We start from the raw sequence: 17,820 nt of genomic DNA, 5'->3' as shown, positions 1-17,820 counted from the left end.
TAGCATCAATGCCTTCCTCTTGCAGGAACTGCTGACACACTCCAGCCACATGAGGTCTAGCATTGTCTTGCATTAGGAGGAACCCAGGGCCAACCGCACCAGCATATGGTCTCACAAGGGGTCTGAGGATCTCATCTCGGTACCTAATGGCAGTCAGGCTACCTCTGGCGAGCACATGGAGGGCTGTGCGGCCCCCCAAAGAAATGCTACCCCACACCATGACTGACCCACCACCAAACCGGTCATGCTGGAGGATGTTGCAGGCAGCAGAACGTTCTCCACGGCGTCTCCAGACTCTGTCACGTCTGTCACGTGCTAAGTGTGAACCTGCTTTCATCCGTGAAGAGCACAGGGCGCCAGTGGCGAATTTGCCAATCTTGGTGTTCTCTGGCAAATGCCAAACGTCCTGCATGGTGTTGGGCTGTAAGCACAACCCCCACCTGTGGACGTCGGGCCCTCATACCACCCTCATGGAGTCTGTTTCTGACCGTTTGAGCAGACACATGCACATTTGTAGCCTGCTTTAGGTCATTTTGCAGGGCTCTGGCAGTGCTTCTCCTGCTCCTCCTTGCACAAAGGCGGAGGTAGCAGTCCTGCTGCTAGGTTGTTGCCCTCCTACGGCCTCCTCCACGTCTCCTGATGTACTGGCCTGTCTCCTGGTAGCGCCTCCATGCTCTGGACACTACGCTGACAGACACAGCAAACCTTCTTGCCACAGCTCGCATTGATGTGCCATCCTGGATGAGCTGCACTACCTGAGCCACTTGTGTGGGTTGTAGACTCCGTCTCATGCTACCACTAGAGTGAAAGCACCGCCAGCATTCAAAAGTGACCAAAACATCAGCCAGGAAGCATAGGAACTGAGAAGTGGTCTGTGGTCCCCACCTGCAGAACCACTCCTTTATTGGGGGTGTCTTGCTAATTGCCTATAATTTCCACCTGTTGTCTATTCCATTTGCACAACAGCATGTGAAATTTATTGTCAATCAGTGTTGCTTCCTAAGTGGACAGTTTGATTTCACAGAAGTGTGATTGACTTGGAGTTACATTGTGTTGTTTAAGTGTTCCCTTTATTTTTTTGAGCAGTGTTCATCCACAGGTAGACTAGACTTCCAATTGACTCAAATTGTCAAATCAGAAGCTTCTAAAGCAATGACATTTTCTTGAATTTTCCAAGCTTTTTAAAGGCACAGTCAACTTAGTGTACGTAAACTTCTGACCCACTGGAATTGTGATTAAGTGAAATAATCTGTCTGTGAAAAATTACTTGTGTCATGCACAAAGTAGATGTCCTAACTGGCTTGCCAAAACTATAGTTTGTTAACAAGAAATTTGTGGAGTGGTTGAAAAACGAGTTTTAATGACTCCAACCTAAGTGTATGTAAACTTATATATATATATATATAAGTATTGCCAACAGCATGATTATGCCATTACTGTTGTAATATTGCCACTTGAGTCAGGACAAAGGACAAAATGGCTTTGCTGTTGACATGATTTTATTACAAAGATACACTGACAAAAGTTACTCACTGTACATACACACTCTTGCATTTTATGACTAAACTTTGTAAAATGAAAACGACATATCCACTGTAAGAAGATGTTTGGGGCAGGTTGAGATCAGTGTTGAAGTGGAGGATAAACGCTCTTGAACACTTTACGCACCTTTTTATTTTGAGCAATCATTTACCCACCTAATGTGGAAAAATGCATTGAACGTATAGGGAGGGTTACTTTATTCCCCCACCAATATTTTAACACTACATCACTAGGTATATGGTAAAAGCGGAGGGTATCAGTGATCTCCTCCTCCTACGTAATGGCAGATGGAGTCATAGTCCAGGGTGAAGACTTTCTCCTCATATCTGTCCAGCTGCACCATGGCTCTGCTCCTGTCTCGGTCCCTCTGGAGGATACGACCTACCTGAAACACACCATGTCATTAACAACGCACACTTAAATATTCAACATTTTGTACTTCTTCAATCCAATCAGTAATGAAAGCTATGAAACAAATCCGCATGGATATTTTACAGGCAAAGTGATGTGCCAACCCATTCACTCACTCACCTGCCCCCTGTGTTCGCCGAGTACAACCATGACGTCCTCAGAGTCAGTCTTCGGCACAATGGTCTCCAGCATCGTCTGTTTCACATCTACGTTATCATGAAGACATAAGGGCATCATTGAAGGAAAAATAGATGAGTAGAGGGAACACCAGTTGAAAGAATATGGGTTGGAGTAGGTAGAATGGAATTCAGCAGTAAACCTTGAGAACTCACCATCTAAGAATCTGCCCTCCTCAGTACGACACACACAGATGTTTGGCGACAAGACATCCTCTATTCGCATCTTCAAAAAAACAGCATAGGACCTTCATTAAACTGATTCTAAAGATCAACAACACAGGACTGTAGTGGGCCGTAAAGTGTCAACAGGCAATGAATTGTGTACCAGTGCCCCAAGTGTTAATACCTTTGAATTGTAGTATTTTCCCCCTTTGAAGGCTTTATCTACAAAGCGAACTTTCAGGTCTCGCTGGAGCCAGGAGGGGGCAGCAGGAGGTAGCTTTGCCTGGGGCTTCTCTCTAAGGAGAGAAGGGAAAAGGCGATACAAACAAAAAAAATTAAATACATTTGAAGCAATTATTTATTCTCAAATCCTTTCATTATGTGTTATCAAATGAAATGGTGTGAGTAAATAATTGCTTTAGATTTATAATTTATGAAGGAGTACTATAATCCAACATAAACACTAACTAATCCAAGTCATTAGTTAACCTCTTGTATTTAAAAAGAAATAAATCCTACACTTCCAACCTCATCCCATATTTTCAAGATCCTCTACCTGTCCTGACTAGAATCCCGGTGTTTCCTTTTTCTCTGGTCCTTCCCTCCATCTCTGTCCCTCTCAGAAGATCTACTTTTCTTCCTCTCCTCTTCCTTATTACTCCTCTCTTTCTCCTCCCGTCTCTGCCGTTCCTTCTCTTTCTCCTTCTCTTTGTGGGCCCTGCTGAGGCGACCTGATTGGTAGAAAGATAGTGTTACAATTGCAACGTCACTAACAGTCCAAGGGGACTCCATTAAACAGTTTCATCACAATGATCAAGTAGTCTCATCTGCATTATTGCTATGGTAGTGCTGATACATATCGACCTACTCAGCAATAACAAATAAGCCACATGAGAGCAGTACAATTTGCCTGTTCACAAACAACAGTACCAGTGTGAACCTCCCTCCACTCCAGAAACAGGTCCTTCTGATTACTGACAATAAGAGCAGTGACAGCATGGCTGTTTTGGGTTGGAATGGTAAAGGCCAGATGGCTCCTTTTCACACAGAGGCTCAAATGTCACTTAGCTAAAGGAGAGCGAGCCTATAGAATCAGCCCAGCTCATCACTCAACAACAGACCAGTCTGCCCTTCGGCTGTTTTTTTCCCCCTTGTTCTGGTCTAGAACCTTCCATCCATGTAGTGAGTGGGTGTCTCAGTATTGCCAAAAAGACAATATTGGAAATAGTAATGGAAAGAACATTTCCATGACCCTGTATGACATCTCTGTTTGCTCAACTAAATTATTCCAATATTTTACGGTAAACAGGTTCAATGTCATTTCAGAGAGCAATCACAATAACTAACATGGTGGTAGGAGAGACTTACTGAGGTCTTTGCCGTTTTTGTCATATTCTGTGCGGTCAACCAGTTTCAGTGCATATTGACTGATTGTTACAGTCTTGCTACCAATCGCAAGCTTGACCACTACTCGTGCATTGTCCGGATCAACTCCTTCAATCTGTAACATAGGAATGTTGGGGCAATAGGAGGGGTGTGGCGAGGAGGGGGAGACAAAACAGTCAATCAGTGTGCAAAGGCACAAGTAAAGAGAGTTACATTTGAGCAAAGTAAAGCTAGTTGTCTTGTTCTAAAACAACAACTATGATGCCTAAGATGGCCTACAAGATGGTGATATGCCACAGTGTCATGTTCTCAGGAGATTGCTGTTGCTTTCTGTAGTGCCAGAGAGTCCAGACAAACAAAGCCAGATATCTCACCTTCCCGTACAGGTCCTTGTGTGCTCCAGACTCCACCAGCACATGGCCTCCAGGCCCCAGGATCAGGGTCTCCTCCTTCTGCTCATCGCCTGGCTTGGGGGGCCTCCGGGGCCCGCTGGGCTCCAGGTCCCTTATAGCAGAGCGGTCAGCTCCCAGACCCAGACCCTTCGGCCTCAGCTGGTGCTCTATGGGCTTCACGTCCCTAGAGAGAGAGGGGAGAGAGATTAGGTGGGAGCAGGGTGAAAGTAGATTCTTCCTGGTACGCAGTCATTCCTGTGTGTGAATGCGCTTTTTAAAATCGACTTTAAAAAAAAGATTATGGGCTTAATCATAGAATGACATATGGAATCCGTATTCATTTCATAGCATCTCTATGGGCCTAATAGTCAAGATTTGTCATTTAACTTTTAAAATGTATTAGCCTACCTTTTCATGTGGCATAAACACAACCTGTCATGTATTAATCTGATTGTCTAACAATTACTTCAAAAGGCTCATGTAGTCTATTTGTGCATGTTACTCAAGGACGGTGGTTTTTCAGCCTCATTCAGATATTCTTCTGCTTATAATTTCCAACATTTTGTTAGTCAACTTGTCTATAATTAGATAGCCTACATGCAGCTTCTCTTCTGTCATTACTTGATGCTTGTCTAGAATTCTAAATAAAGCCTTGCTCCCCAGAACAATGTCATAAATCGATAGAATGATCAATGCGTCATCAACAATCTAGTTGACATCGGTAAAGTTCTTTCATTTCTGCTTCTCTCACGGAGCGAGGATTTAGGGACAATGGAGATTTCCAAATGAAGCCAGTTTGCCGGTTTCAAGGAAATCGAAAGCTTTGAAAACGATCCAACATGTTTCTGATAGTATTTCAGTTCATCTTAGATGCATATTTTACATGGTTGAAAATGAAATACTGTCAGCTTTAATGTTGCTGAAAGAAATTGCTCGTTTAGGCTACACAACAGGTCCCTGAGTGCATATTTTCATTCTTTCAAGATGCTGAAAGGAATCCTATTTCTCCACTCCTATTCCCGAGACAAAATGTAGATTGGTTCTGTAATTTTACTGCGAGGAACACTTCATTCTGCATGAGTTAACATTATAATAGGCTATATGTGAGGCCTACTGTCAGTGTTCAGACTTTAGTTACTATTCCAACTATTAGGCTACTCCACTCTAAAATAATTCCCGCATCCATACAGTGCCATTTGATAGGCCTAAATGTAAAGAGACATCACTTACAAAACACCAAAAAGTGTTATGAATGACATTGACAATTGCCCATTCATTAGGTCTACACAAGTCTATTCGCTAATTTTCCATGCGGTCATGATAAAGTGTAATAGCCTACAGTTTTCATGGAACCTGTGTATTAATGATCGTGATAGGCTCATATTTTTACCGGTATTGTGTACCCCACACTATTTGCTTTGCTGGGACTTCGTACCGGACCGTTCCGGCTTACTGTCAACCCTGGGTGGGAGTGAACTAGGAAGTATAATGGGATGAGATCGACCCCTATGTCTATGAGTCAATGGGTTTATATTTGCAGACTAGCAAACAGATGGGCTTGAAGATTAAAAACAACAGTGGCCAACCACAGTAAGATTGCATTACTACGACTACATTATTTACTGTACTCTGGGAAAAACAGCATAATCATCTTATGTCATTACTTATTTTCTGTAATATAAGTCCCATGCCAAAAACCTGATGCAACAAGAATGGATAATATTGGCATTATAAATAAAGCAGACATAGCAAACCATTTAAATGGCATTAACAATAACACCGGGATTGGGGATGAAGACCGACTATGAGAGAGAATACGCACTGTTTGAAGGTCCGCCCGATGCCCTCTCCGGCCTTCCAGCCCATCCCCTTCAGCATGGCTAACCCGTACGCCTCCACAGGAACACTGTCATAGTCTGCATCTGTGGACTGAACACACAGCAACTGATCAGACACACGTCACATTCTATATGCAGTCTCAGATAGTGAGAAAAACAGACATCACTCTTTATACACCCACTGGTACAGTCTAATGCTCTGTACATCTGATTGTCATGTGTCAGCCTGCCAGATAGTGTTTCTATAGACTGACAGATGCTTGTGTATGTCTGGACTCCATACACAGACAGAAATAGCTGATTCCAATGTTGTTGTTATACAATCCTTTGGCTCTAGGCTGACAGACTCAGTCAGACCAAGTTGACTGAGGTCACCAACCACATCACAGCAGTGTAGAGACATGCTGCTGTCATTAATGTGGGTGCTGTCTGTCCCAGTGCCATGCTCCTCACTAGCTCCCTTATGGGCTCTGTCTGCTCTAGGGGAAGCTGGGATCGCTACAGTAGTGGGAGAAGCATGAAGGTGGAATGAGCCAGCTCCTCAGCCCCTCCCTAATACAGTGCCTTCAGAAAGTATTCATACCCCTTGACTTATTCCCCATTGTTCTGTTACAGCCTGCCTTCAAAATAAATAAATAATAATTCTCACCCATCTACACACAATAACAAAGTGACTTTTAGAAAATGAAATACTGAAATCTCATTTACATAAGTATTCACACCCCCAGTCAATACTCTGTAGAATTAATTTCCCACAGTCTGGTGGAAAGCAGACTGAACCAGGTTTTCCTCTAGGATTTTTTCTGTGCTTAGCTCCATTAAGTTAATTTTTTGTCTTGAAAAACTCCCCAGTCCTTAATGATTACAAGCATACCCATAACATGATGCAGCCACCACTTATGCTTGAAAATATGTAGAGTGGTACTCAGTAATGTGTCGTATTTTCCCCAAACATAACACTTTGTATTCAGGACAAAAAGTTAATTGCTTTGCCACATTTTTGGCAGTATTACTTTAGTACCTTTTTGCAAACAAGATGCATGTTTTGGAATAGTTTAATACGCTACAGGCTTCCTTTGCACTGTCAATTAGGTTAGTATTGTGGAGTAACTTCAATGTTGTTGATCCATCCTCAGTTTTCTATCAAATCATTAAAACTATAACTGTTTTAAAGTCACCATTGGCCTCATGGTGAAATCCCCGAGCGGTTTCCTTCCTCTCCGGCAAACGTAGTTAGGAAAGATGCCTGTATCTTTGTAGTGACTGGGTGTAGTGATGCACCATCCAAAGTGTAATTAATAACTTCACAATGCTCAAAGGGATATACAATGTCTGTTTTAAAAATAAATAAAAAAATCTACCAAAAGGTGCCCTTTGCGAGGCATTGAAAAACCTTCCTGGTCTTTGTGGTCGAATCTGTGTTTGAAATTCACTGCTTGACTGAGGGACCTTACAGATAATTGTATGTGTGGGGTACAGAGATGAGGTTGTCATTAAAAAAAATTATGTTAAACAATATTATTGCACACAGAGAGTCCATGTAACTCATTATGTGACTTGTTAAGCACATTTTTACTCCTGAAGTTATTTAGGCTTTCCCTAACAAAGGGGGTTGAATACTTATTGACTCAAGACATTTCAGCTTTTCATTTTTAATTACTTGACAATTTTTTTTATTTGAAAAACATAATTGAACTGACATTATGAGGCATTGTCTGTAGGCCAGTGACAAAACATTTTTAAAAATGTAATCAATTTTAAATTCAGGCTGTAACAACAAAATGTGGAAAAATTTCAAGGGGTATGAATACTTTCTGAAGGCACTGTATCTACATTCATGACAGATGTGAGATGACAGTGATGAGAGGGTGGGGGATGGGTGATGAGGAAGAGATGCACAAAGGAAGATGACTGTTGGTCTCTAGGGAGAGGGAGGGCAAGCGAGTGTCATCTCGTTCGTAAGATGCTGTCAGATCTGAAGTGAGTACGTGTCACACACACACTTCTCTGTTGGTTCGGTTTGGTGGAAATATCCTGCGGTCAGCACTTTCACACAGTCTCTGGTTTCAGTCCCAGTTAAACTGGTCAGTCCACCTCCATCTGTCATCGCACACATTCTGTTGATCTGACTTTCACACACTTGTTAATCCATCGCGCGCTCTCATTCACTCATGCTTATCATAACCTTCCATCTCTGTTTACGAATCAACTTCTCTCTTGTAACCTGACACAACATTCAGTCGCCCTCTGTTAAAGTTGCCTGTCCTAATTTTATTTCACACATAACATTTGCTGTGAAAACGCATTGAATTTACTTCACAGTCTATTGACACAACAAGACCCAAGAACCAGACGGTCACGGTTCAGGTTCCTCTGACCCTCGCCCCATACTTACAGACTCTGGTCGCAGGTCCACCTTGATGTGGTCTCCATCCTCAAACCCACGTGGAGCCTGGTTCTGCATCAGCAGGGGGATGGTGAGGTTGGGGTCTGCTTGGTCCCCATTTTTCCACTGGTCAAGCTGCCTCTGCGATTCTGAAAGAGAGACGTGACATTGAAAGAGTGATTAAAAGTATTAACGGTGGATTCACAACATTAGGATAAGGTGCTAGTTTCTGAGAGGCATCTTCACTGAAGTAGTAACTGAAGCTGACGAACACAAACCTTCAATAATTTCTTTGACAGCCTGTGATTCCACTGAGTCCTGCTCCTGAGAGGGGGGTTGTGTTTTGGCCTTATCCCCCCCTCCATCACCGTGCCCCTGGCCAGCTCTGTTTTCCTGCCTGCTGCACCAGCGATTCCTTTGGATGAGTGGAATGATCAGCTCCTTCGGCTTCTCCACAGGCTTGATACTAAGACGGACAAAGGAGGTAGAAAGCATTTACTAACTAGACAACAATTAGCTTTGCAATGGCTATGTCCCAATTATCTCTCCTTCCTCCCAAAGTGTGCACTTGTTTGCTTTCCTTCACTGACTTGAAAGGAAATGACTGGTATAAGAGATATTGTGAAAATTCCCACGAGCCCATGGCTCCACCAATCCAGATTTTTGGGAAGTAGTGAGGGATTGTACACATTTCAGGAGAAAGTAGATATTGGAACACACCCCCAGGCCTTTTCTCAATTCGATTGCGTCCTTTTGAAATGGGTCAAAGGTAAATCGAGGGGAGGCCGCGAGGAGAGGGGAACGTCAATGACTGTTTATTTGAATGGACAAAGCCATCGATCACGTGACACCATTCATTCCTATGTGTAGACTCAATAGTGCATTTGAAGCCAAGGGAGTCGGTTAAGATGATGTCTAATGTTGTACACTTATGTAGACATACATTTGAGTTTGAGCTACTCCAGAAAGTAACGTTGCAAGCTAGCTCAGTGCTGCCCCCTCTCATTGAGTATCTCAAGCTACTGCAGGCTGCCATTAGCTACAAAGTCAATTATCCTTATTACTTATCCTTATAACTTCTTTAAAATAATTGGTTCAAGGACATACCTCTGATGTAATAGAAGCAATTATTGGTACTGTGATTGTCTTCAAGAAATGTATTTATTTACATGAAGATGGACCATGAAGATTGTCATTTTCCCCTTCACTATAAATGGGGATTCTGTTCTCTGCAAACAATGCCTGCAGTACTGAGGTCGGCCTTGAACTTTCTGGGTTCAATGAGAGGGGGCAGTCGTTCTGGTGAATGTGGACAAAAATGGCTTGTATAAAACATACTGAACATCGTGCAATGTGAATGGGCTAAATAACAATGTGATTTAAATGTGTTTTCTGAAGTTGATTATTATAATGAAATATTTAGGCTATTAACTATTTTCCTTTTTTGATATTGTTAAATAAAATTCTAAGTCTGCTAACATTTCCTAATAACATTTGACAAATTTTGACCATTATTATTTTTTACCATCTTCATTGCGGGACTTCTATTTTGAAGAGAAATCGCCAGGTCACAGCCTTATTCTTTCTATGTCCTGCTTATTCTTGCTTGCTTCTCAGAGGTTCTATCGAGGAGGGGAGGACACTCTTCAGTTAGCCTACTAACGAATTGACATCTCCTCGGACACTTACCGGTTTCCATGTCACAGAGGAGAGAGAGTGGAGGAAAAGGGAAAAGGCACAGCAAGTCGGAAGTTTACATACACTTAGGTTGGAGTCGTTTTTCAACCACTCCACAAATTTCTTGTTAACAAACTATAGTTTTGGCAATTCGGTTAGGACATCTACTTTGTGCATGACAAGTAATTTTTCCCATAATTGTTTACAGACAGATTATTTCACTTATAATTCACCGTATCACAATTCCAGTGGGTCAAAAGTTTACATACACTAAGTTGACTGTGCCTTTAAACAGCTTGGAAAATTCCAGAAAATGATGTCATGGCTTTAGAAGCTTCTGATAGGCTAATTGACATCCTTTGAGTCAATTGAGGTGTACCTGTGAATGTATTTCAATGCCTACCTTCAAACTCAGTGCCTCTTTGCTTGACATCATGGGAAAATCTAAAGAAATCAGCCAAAATCTCAGAAAAAAAATTGTAGACCTCCACAAGTCTGGTTCATCCTTGGGAGCAATTTCCAAACACCTGAAGGTACCACGTTCATCTGTACAAACAATAGTACGCAAGGATAAACACCATGGGACCATGCAGCCGTCATAGCGCTCAGGAAGGAAACGTGTTCTGTCTCCTAGAGATGAACGTACCTTGGTGCGAAAAGTGCAAATCAATCCCAGAACAACAGCAAAGGACCTTGTGAAGACGCTGGAGGAAAGAGGTACAAAAGTATCTATATCCACAGTAAAACAAGTCCTATACCGACATAACCTGAAAGGCCACTCAGCAAGGAAGAAGCCACAGCTCCAAAACCGCCATAGAAAAGCCAGACTACGGTTGGAACCGCAAATGGGGACAAAGATCATACTTTTTGGAGAAATGTCCTCTGGACTGATGAAACAAAAATAGAACTGTTTGGCCATAATAACCATAGTTATGTTTGGAGGAAAAAGGGGGAGGCTTGCAAGCTGAAGAACACTATCCCAACCATGAAGCACGGGGGTGGCAGCATCATGTTGTGGGGGTGCTTTGCTACAGGAGGGACTGGTGCACTTCACAAAATAAATGGCATCATGAGGGAGGAAAATTATGTGGATATATTGAAGCAACATCTCAAGACATCAGTCAGGAAGTTAAAGCTTGGTCGTAAATGGGTCTTCCAAATGAACAATGACCCCAAGCATACTTCCAAAGTTGTGGCAAAATGGCTTAAGGACAACAAAGTCAAGGTATTGGAGTGGCCATCACAAAGCCCTGACCTCAATCCTATAGAAAATGTGTGAGCAGAACTGAAAAGGTGTGTGCAAGCAAGGCCTACAAACCTGACTCAGTTACACCACCTCTGTCGGGAGGAATGGGCCAAAATTCACCTAACTTATTGTGGGAAGCTTGTGGAAGGCTACCCGAAACATTTGACCCAAGTTAAACAATTTAAAGCCAATGCTACCAAATACTAATTGAGTGTATGTAAACGTTTGACCCACTGGGAATGTGATGAAAGAAATAAAAGCTGAAATAAATCACTCTCTCTAACTATTATTCTGACATTTAACATTCTTAAAATAAAGTGGTGATCCTAACTGACCTAAAACAGGGATTTTTTACTGGGATTAAATGTCAGGAATTGTGAAAACTGAGTTTAAATGTATTTGGCTAAGGTGTATGTAAACTTCCGACTTCAACTGTAGGTGTCCTAGCCTTCCTCTTTCAGGTAATACATTCAATGCAGTATTAACCTTATATTTAACTAATTCATGATGGGTTATACATAATAAGCTTCTAACCTGTGTCTCATGCGCAATACGCAAGCACCTGTACTCCGCTGGCCTCTCCTTAAAAAAAACTCCTTAGCTCTTCGAGTCTCATACAGGAAAAGCTAGACTCGAATAGCTTACTGGCCATTGTTTTTTCAGCATTTCTTATTCCAATAGACTATTCGATGAGGGAAGCAAGCTCTTTTTTCCCTGAATGTTTAATACAGCAGCCGATAGATGCTCGATGGCGGTAGGCTTTTAGCAGTTATTTATTCAGACCCATAACCATTCAATCTGTGAAGAGAAGTGAAAGCCTTCTTCATCTAATTCTAGTCCTATACTATTCAAGGATGTCATTAGAAGATAGATTAGAAGATTAGAAGATAAGGACAACAAAACTTATTTCATCTAACTGTTGAAAGCGAGGAAGAAAAGACGCAGCAATAAAAAAAAGGTAGGCAAATAACTTTAGGGGAAATATAATGAAAGGTATATACACGAGTCAGCCTACTAATTATACAGTGCATTCAGGAAGTATTCAGACCCCTTGACTTTTTCCACATTTTGTTATGTTACAGCTTTATTCTAAAATGGATTAGTGTTTTTTCCCCCTCATCAAATCTACACCTCATAATGACAAAGCAAAAACTGGTTTTATACATTTTTGCAAATTAAAAACTTAAATATCACATTTACACAAGTATTCAGACCCTTTACTCAGTACTTTGTTGAAGCACCTTTGGAAGCGATTACAGCCTTGAGTCTTTCGGGGTTTGACGCTACAAGCTTGGCACACCTGTATTTGGGGAGGTTCTCCCACTCTTCTCTGCAGATCCTCTCAAGCTCTGTCAGGTTGGATGGGGAGCGTCGCTGCACAGCTATTTTCAGGTCTCTCCAGAGATGTTTGATCGCGTTCAAGTCCGGGCTCTGGCTGGGCCAGTCAAGGACATTCAGACTCTTGTCCCGAAGCCACTCCTGCGTTGTCTTGGCTGTGTGCTTAGCGTTGTTGTCCTATTGGAAGGTGAACCTTCACCCCAGTCTGAGGTCCTGAGCACTCTGGAGCAGGTTTTCATCAAGGATATCTCTGTACTTTGCTCCTTTCATTTGTCCCTCGATTCCAACTAGTCTCCCAGTCCCTGCCGCTGAAAAAGCATCCCCACAGCATGATGCTGCCACCACCATGCTTCACCGTAGGGATGGTATTTGCCAGACGATAAGCAGTGCCTGGTTTCCTCCAGATGTGACACTTGGCATTCAGGCCAAAGTGTTCAATCTGGGTTTCATCAGACCAGAGAATCTTGTTTCTCATGGTCAGAGTCCTTTAGGTGCCTTTTTGGCACTGAGGAGTGGCTTCCGTCTGTCCACTATCATAAAGGCCTGGTGGAGTGCTGCAGAGATGGTTGTCCTTCTGGAAAGTTCAGAGGAACTCCAGAGCTCTGTCTTGTGACCATCAGTTTCTTGGTCACCTCCCTGACCAAGGCCCTTCTCCACTGATTGCTCAGTTTGGCCAGGCGGCCAGCTCTAGGAAGAGTCTTGGTGGTTCCAAACTTCTTCCACTTAAGAATGATGAGGCCACTGTGTTCTTGGGGACCTTCAATGCTGCAGAAATGTTTTGGTACCCTTCCCCAGATCTGTGCCTCGACACAATCCTGTCTCGGAGATCTACGGACAATTCCTTTGTCCTCATGGCTTGGTTTTTGCTCTGACATGCATTGTCAACTGTGGGACATTTATATAGGCAGGTGTGTGCCTTTCCAAATCATGTCCAATGAATGGAATTTACCACAGGTGGACTCCAATCAAGTTGTAGAAACATCTCAATGATGATCAATGGAAACAGGATGCACCTGAGCTCAATTTCGAGTCTCACAGCAAAGGGTCTGAATACGTCTGTAAATAAGGTATCCATTTTTATTTTTTAATACATTTGAAAAACTTTTTTTTTTTAAACTGTTTTTGCTTTATCATTAAAACCTTCCTAATATTGAGTTGCAGCCCCCTTTTACCCTCACAACAGCCTCAATTCATCGAGGTGATGCTGGCCCATGTTGAATCCAATGCTGTTATCATTTGCTTTATCATATACTTTACAATGCTTTTGAATGACACTTCCGGTTTTGGCGGGAAATACCAGGTTACCCGGGAGAAAAGTGATTTATTCTCGGGATGGCACGCTTGTAAAATACCGGGGAAATATTCAACCCTAGTGTAGATGAACGGAAGGACACAGGTTAAAAAAGGATTTTCAAGCCTTGAGACAATTGAGACATGAATTGTGTATATGTGCCATTCAGAGGGTGAAAAATGTAAGTGCCTATGAATGTGGTATGGAAGTAGGTGCCAGGTGCACGGTTTGTGTCAAGACCTGCAACGCTGCTGGGTTTTTCCACACTCAACAGTTTCCCGTGTGTATCAAGAATGGTCCACCACCCAAAGGACATCCAGCCAACCTGACAACTGTGGGAAGCATTGAAGTCAACATGGGCCAGCATTACCTCGATGAATTGAGGCTGTTGTGAGGGTAAAAGGGGGCTGCAACTCAATATTAGGAAGGTTTTAATGTTTGGTATACTCAGTGTATAAATCATTGGTTCAAACAAATGTACCGGTAGAACGCCAACTGACCGAGGCGGAGAAATCATGGCGGAAGTGAATTCCGAGTTTGAAATGAGAAGCGAGTTGAGTTGTAGAAGAGGAAAGGACAACAGAAGTCTCGAAGAATGGAATGAAAAATAAAAAGTATTGATAGTTGAAGGGGATGATGGTATATATCAGACAAGGATTCGTTTCTTGTTGGGATACGATTTTTTGATGAGTGTCTCGAAGAGGGTAAATCATATGTTGGGAAAAGTTAAGTCAGAGTGACCAGGAGTGGGCTTGTCCTGACTAATTGTGTGTCTGAGAAACTGAGGAAGAGGGCCTCACTAGAATCGAGTCACCTGAAGTATCATGCTTTGAACTCCAGAGTAGAACACCTGTCATTAAGGGATTCATTTCCGTGGTGTCGATGGAAGTTAAGGAGAACAACCTAGTGACGAGAATCCCAGGTGTGATTAGTGCCTGTTGCTTGACCCGCATGGTGGATGGAAGAAAGTTTGTCGGTTCTATCGGGTTTTTTTTTATGATGAGCACCTCCCTACTCATGTAAAGCTGAGGTATATGAGGTATGCATTAAGAGCTTTTGTCCCCAAACCATTACAGTGCAGAAATTGTAAAGAATTTGACCATGTTTTAAGTGTGTGCAGACTGGTGGAGTATACAGAAGATTGGAGTGAAGAACGTCCATTTGCAATAGAGTTGTGGAGTGCCCTGTAAGGGTGAAGGAGGTTGATGAGGCAAAAGTTAGGGCGGTCCATCGGATCTCAAAAGAGCAAGTGAAGTTAAAGAAATGGTAGTAGATGCAGCAATGCCCATAGTGAATAGGACTATTTGCCAACCAAGAGATCCGGGCATGCTGTATGTAAAGAAAGTGGATGTTGTGGCGTTCACTGCAACTGTGATAAACTGCACGGCTCAAGTATAAAGGAACTCAAAGAAATAGGACATCATTGTGGCTGCGGCAGGAAGGTATCTGGGGCGGCAGGAAGGTATCTGGGGCAGCAGGAAAATATCTGGAGCTTCAGGAATTCACAGCAGAAGATTTACAAAGGTTATTGGCGATGGAAGATGTGCAAGGCTCCTACTGTGTAGGGATCTGACATGGATCATTAATTTTAACAGATGAGGCATGGAGCATGTTGATGAGTGATTTTCAGGTAGACGGTATGAGTTTTTTTTTATCCACATTTGTCTTTGAGGATCTTTTATTTTTATCCCACACAGTTGGTGGTGACAATACACATTTTTGCGTGTAGTTCACTATAAAACCCAAAGAAGAAGAAATCTAACTATGAAGGGACATTGTGGCTATGTGGTGGGGGTAAAGGACAGGAAAAAAAGGAGAAAAGTGGAACATATTATAAGTAAATATGGAATGGGGGAATGCACACACCTTCTGGAAGATCTGATGAAGGTGAAGATGGTGGACAGAAAAAAAGGTGGAACATATTTTGAGTGAATATGGAGTGGTGGATTACACATACCTTTTGGAAGAGCTACAGAAGGAAATTGAACATGACGAGAGAAGATTAATTAACTGCGGTGGCAGGTGCAGTGAAGACCACCGAGTTTGAGCCTTGTCAGGACAAGAGCAACAACTCAGGAGTTGATTCTGGCCCAGTGTGAGTGAGATTTTTGGAGAAAATGGATCCTTGCCTTCTGGCAGATCCATATGTGGTGTTAGGTTGGGTGGAGAAGAGGTTGGGGAATGTTGGGTGGGTGAAAGTGACTTGAAGTGGAATTGTGTTGATTTTTTGCGTTTCTGCCATCCACTAGGAGCATGCGCTCTGCACCACGTGACTGGGGACAAGAACTGAGACTTGCTTTCCTCTGGAGCAGGGCACCGTTGAAAGGAGTGACAACTGGAGTGGCGCTAAGTGTTGAGGAGGATCAACTGAAGTTGAAGCTTCCCGGTGTCTGTGACACCTGCCATTTGGTGCGATGCAAACCCGTTGGAGAGCGGTGTGAAACACACAAGACACGGTCTGTACTCTTGAGTTTTGATGCAGGCTTTACCAGATAAAGTCAAGTTAGGATGTGTCAGTTATCTCGTGAGAGTTTTTGTCCCGAATCCATTGCGGTGTTTTAGGTGTCAAGCTTATGGTCATGTGACAGCAGAAACCCCTAAATGTGAGAAGTGTGCAGGAGGACATGAGACAAAAAAAATTGTATTGGTGGAAAGAAATTGTGTGTGAAAACTGTACGGGTACCCATGGTGCTGGATATCACAGCTGCCCAGTGAGAGAAAGGCAGGTTCAGGTTGCCAGGATCAGAGTAGTGCAGAAGCTGTTGTATGCTGAGGCAGTGAAGAGAGTAGTAGAAGAAGACTGGTCCAGGGTGAGGGATCCTAAGAGGATTCCTGTGAGTAGGCAGAGGCCAGTAGAGAGTGATAGGAATAGCATGTGCTTCAGTAAGGTTGTTTTTTGGCATTAATGGCTATGGATGTCAATTGTACCACAGGAATGGAATGTAAAAATCACAGAGAATAGGTACATTTTACTGCAGAAAAGTTACATGTTTTGACCAATAGTGTCCCATCCTCCCAGGCTGCTGGCCTCGAGTATGATCAGATAGGTCCAAATTAGTGGAATTGTGTAGATGTTTTAATGGGTGCAGCCAGGGTTAGTTAGTATGGTAATTTTTCACAAAGTGTCATGAATTCATACAAGAGAATAGTAGCCAATGCTACTACAGAATAGTAACATGCACCAATATTTGTTTGCGGGCCGCCATAATACCAAAGAAGAAGAAATGTAACTACCGGCAAATAGTTTCTAAACGGTAAAGTCTTTGCTACCAATGGCTAAATACATAGCTAACTAGCGAATACATAAAGGGACAGCAACATGTTTATTCAACATACAGGCTAGTAACGTTATTAGCTGACTACTAGGCAACAATATGTATTAATGCAACTGTATTTAGACACCAACATTAGAAGCTAGCTAACGTTAGCTTACCTTAGCAATTCTTTCCCATCGACTCCGGTTAAATAATCTCGCTCATCTGCGTTGATAGCTTCATCCCGACTAGATTTTAATTTACTTACAGTTTTGCTAAAACCAAAAGATATAGCTCCTGATTTCCTCTCTCCTTGTTGTTGATGTGCACTAGATGTTGATGTATCAACATGAACGTTCCTGCTGTTTTGCTCCTGTTGAGAGGCCGCCATGTTTGCAAGGCAAATGCTATATGGGATGCTTGGGACGTCCCGAACCTACATTTACATTTACATTTAAGTCATTTAGCAGACGCTCTTATCCAGAGCGACTTACAAAATGGTGCATTCACCTTATGATATCCAGTGGAACAACCACTAAACTAACTACAACCTAAACATAACCCTTGCATAACCATTTTACATTTAAACTTGGGATATGGGATATGCACGGAGCATTTTTGAGGAGAGAAAATAGAGTTTTGGGTAATGCAGTTTTATGTGGGCCGACAGCGCGACTTGATGGATCAGTTTAGATACCAGGTAGCGGTGCCTGGGTAA

General features: G+C 42.5%; 1 protein-coding gene across 2 annotated transcripts; it reads right to left on the bottom strand.

Moving 5' to 3' along the window:
• Positions 1-1,481: 1,481 nt before the first annotated feature.
• Positions 1,482-17,528, bottom strand: LOC106567235 (G-patch domain and KOW motifs-containing protein). Of its 2 annotated transcripts, none has more exons than XM_045693212.2 (11): positions 17,282-17,528; positions 8,575-8,762; positions 8,306-8,445; positions 5,895-6,001; positions 4,055-4,256; positions 3,663-3,795; positions 2,851-3,025; positions 2,479-2,590; positions 2,286-2,355; positions 2,074-2,159; positions 1,482-1,923 (listed from the first exon to the last, which is right to left on the bottom strand). In XM_045693212.2, exons 1-11 carry the CDS (start codon positions 17,491-17,493, stop codon positions 1,816-1,818), a joined length of 1,533 nt encoding a protein of 510 aa, XP_045549168.1. In that variant the 5' UTR covers positions 17,494-17,528; the 3' UTR covers positions 1,482-1,815. The 2 variants fall into 2 exon arrangements, with proteins under 2 accessions (XP_045549168.1, XP_013991752.1); XM_014136277.3 differs by having other exon boundaries at positions 1,482-1,927; positions 17,282-17,527.
• Positions 17,529-17,820: the final 292 nt, after the last annotated feature.

This window comes from Salmo salar, chromosome 13, assembly GCF_965601325.2.
Source record: "Salmo salar chromosome 13, fSalSal1, whole genome shotgun sequence".
NCBI classification, from domain to species: domain Eukaryota; kingdom Metazoa; phylum Chordata; class Actinopteri; order Salmoniformes; family Salmonidae; genus Salmo; species Salmo salar.
This window is presented reverse-complemented; position numbering and strand designations above follow the sequence as displayed.